This window comes from Myotis brandtii, unplaced genomic scaffold (genome assembly GCF_000412655.1).
Source record: "Myotis brandtii unplaced genomic scaffold, ASM41265v1 scaffold48, whole genome shotgun sequence".
Taxonomy (NCBI): domain Eukaryota; kingdom Metazoa; phylum Chordata; class Mammalia; order Chiroptera; family Vespertilionidae; genus Myotis; species Myotis brandtii.
Genome location: NW_005368341.1, coordinates 10,216,606 through 10,218,803, shown reverse-complemented (window position 1 = coordinate 10,218,803; position 2,198 = coordinate 10,216,606). Strand labels below are relative to the sequence as shown.

Sequence of the window (2,198 nt, the reverse complement as noted above, 5' to 3'; positions counted from 1 at the left end):
GACCCTTTCACAGGGGTCGCCTAAGACCATTGGAAAACACATATATAATTACATATTGTTTTTGTGATTAATCACTATGCTTTAATTATGTTCAATTTGTAACAATGAAATTGGGGGTCACCACAACATGAGGACCTGTATTAAAGGGTCGCGGCGTTAGGAAGGTTGAGAACCACTGCCCTAGACCATGCCAGCCTCACAGGCAATACAATCCAGTTCCTTAAAACTTAGCAATAACCAACCTTCCTTTTCAAAAATATGACTGGCTGCTAGAGCTTTAAAATCTGAAGTCGTCTGGATTTCCCTTCTTAGAAGATTCCTCCAGATCAGTTTCCTAACTTGTTAAGCATTAGGTCAGCATTCTATTCTCTGAACCTCTAGCATGACAAAGATCAAGAAGGACTTACGCCCTAACCCGTTTGGCTCAGTGGATAGAGTGTCGGCCTGCGGACTGAAGAGTCCCAGGTTCGATTCCGGTCAAGGGCATGTACCTTGGTTGCGGGCACATCCCCAGTAGGGGGTGTGCAGGAGGCAGCTGATTGATGTTTCTCTCTCATCGATGTTTCTAACTTTCTATCCCTCTCCCTTCCTCTCTGTAAAAAAATCAATAAAAATATTTTTTTTAATAAAAGAAGGACTTACATTAGGCAGTTTCATGATAAAGTCATAGGCATTGGCTTCCTTGACAGCTTTCTCAATCTCATCCATGGTGACATTTTCACGGCCATAGCGAATGTTTTCGGCTATTGTGGTGGCAAACAGCACAGGCTCCTGACTCACCACACCAGTGATTTCCCGCAGATACCTTACGTTTATGGTCCTGATGTCCTGTCCATCAATACTGACCTGAAATGAAAAGTGTGAATTTTATTCACTGTGGCATTGTAGCATGTGGTCTGCAATGGTACTGTGATCGCTACAGCATCTAGCCCAGCCAGCGCCCTCTCACCATGCCCTCCGTGGGGTCGTACAGCCGCTGCATCAGCTGGACCGTGGTGCTTTTCCCACAGCCGCTGTTCCCAACCAGGGCCACCGTCTGCCCACTCCGAACCTGCAGGTTGAGGCCCTTCAAGATCTAGCAGGACGAATAAGAAATAAACTTAAGAGCAATGCACAGGACTATGAATGGACAAATGAATTCAAAATGAGGTTTAAATATTCACATTCTTTTAAAGTCTCTAAAGGAAAGTATGAGAAATTCTTTATTCAATACATCATTGAATCATTGATTAGTCATTTATCATTGTACCTTAACTTCTTTTCGAGATGGGTAACTGAAGTGAACATTTGTGAATTCCAAATTTCCCTGAATATTATCTGGTTTGTGCCCATTCTTCGAATAGCTGTCAATGCTTGGCTTCTAAACAGAATAAAATACCAGAAGATTTAACTAGGTTACAACAACTACTTTGAGTGACATTTGTGGAGAGTTGGAACAAGTGATAAAGAAATCTACTTTGTAACTAGAAAAACTTTTAAATATCTGGGTAAATAGCCAGCTGAGACTTACATTATCAATTATCTTGAAGATTTCATATGCTGCTCCTCTTGCATTTGCAAATGCTTCAATGCTTGGCGATGCCTGTCCAATACTAAAAGCCCCAATTAAAACAGAGAAGAAGACCTGAGGAATGTGAAGGAAAATCGTCAAGTTACTGAGGTACTGTTTAGACAATTTTTTATACTCTTTTTTCTTAATACAACTTATTAAATTTTAAAATGGCAAGGCAACAAATAAATACTGAGTGTTAAAAATATCTTTAAAAATATTTTTAAATATTTAAAAGTTTAAGTACTTTTCAACTTAGAATACAGGATTAGTCTTACTTGCTCAGTGTGTAAATTCTATAGGACCAGACTATTATTAATATAATAGAATATTTTAATATTTCTTGAATGGCCAAGAATTTTGGTTTAGATCATCAGCAGAGGATAGAGGAAATAAATCCTAGTAGGAGACACACAAGGTCTAAGCACTAATTGGCTATATGTCTCCAGGCAATTCTTCTAGAGTTTCTGGGTTTCAATTTCTTCATTTGCAAAAACAGGCAAGATTCTATTTTCCATACCCAGCAACCTTAGAGCTGGTGTATCAAATGAAACAGTATATATAAAAATATCTTGTAAATTATAAAGCACACACACCTAAGGCATTATTCTTTACCAGGTTGTCTTCCCCCCCCCCCCCTACCCACAAT

The 2,198-nt window shown here is 39.2% G+C and overlaps 1 protein-coding gene across 1 annotated transcript in view; it reads right to left on the bottom strand.

Moving 5' to 3' along the window:
• ABCB1 (ATP-binding cassette, sub-family B (MDR/TAP), member 1) overlaps window positions 1-2,198 on the bottom strand; it is an 85,362-nt gene that overhangs the window by 36,060 nt on the left and 47,104 nt on the right. The window contains exons 10-13 of the mRNA XM_005876137.2: window positions 1,511-1,624; window positions 1,250-1,360; window positions 950-1,075; window positions 643-846 (exon numbers count right to left, since the gene is read on the bottom strand). Coding sequence (XP_005876199.1) covers window positions 643-846; window positions 950-1,075; window positions 1,250-1,360; window positions 1,511-1,624 — 555 coding nt within the window. The remainder of the gene's footprint in view (window positions 1-642; window positions 847-949; window positions 1,076-1,249; window positions 1,361-1,510; window positions 1,625-2,198) is intronic.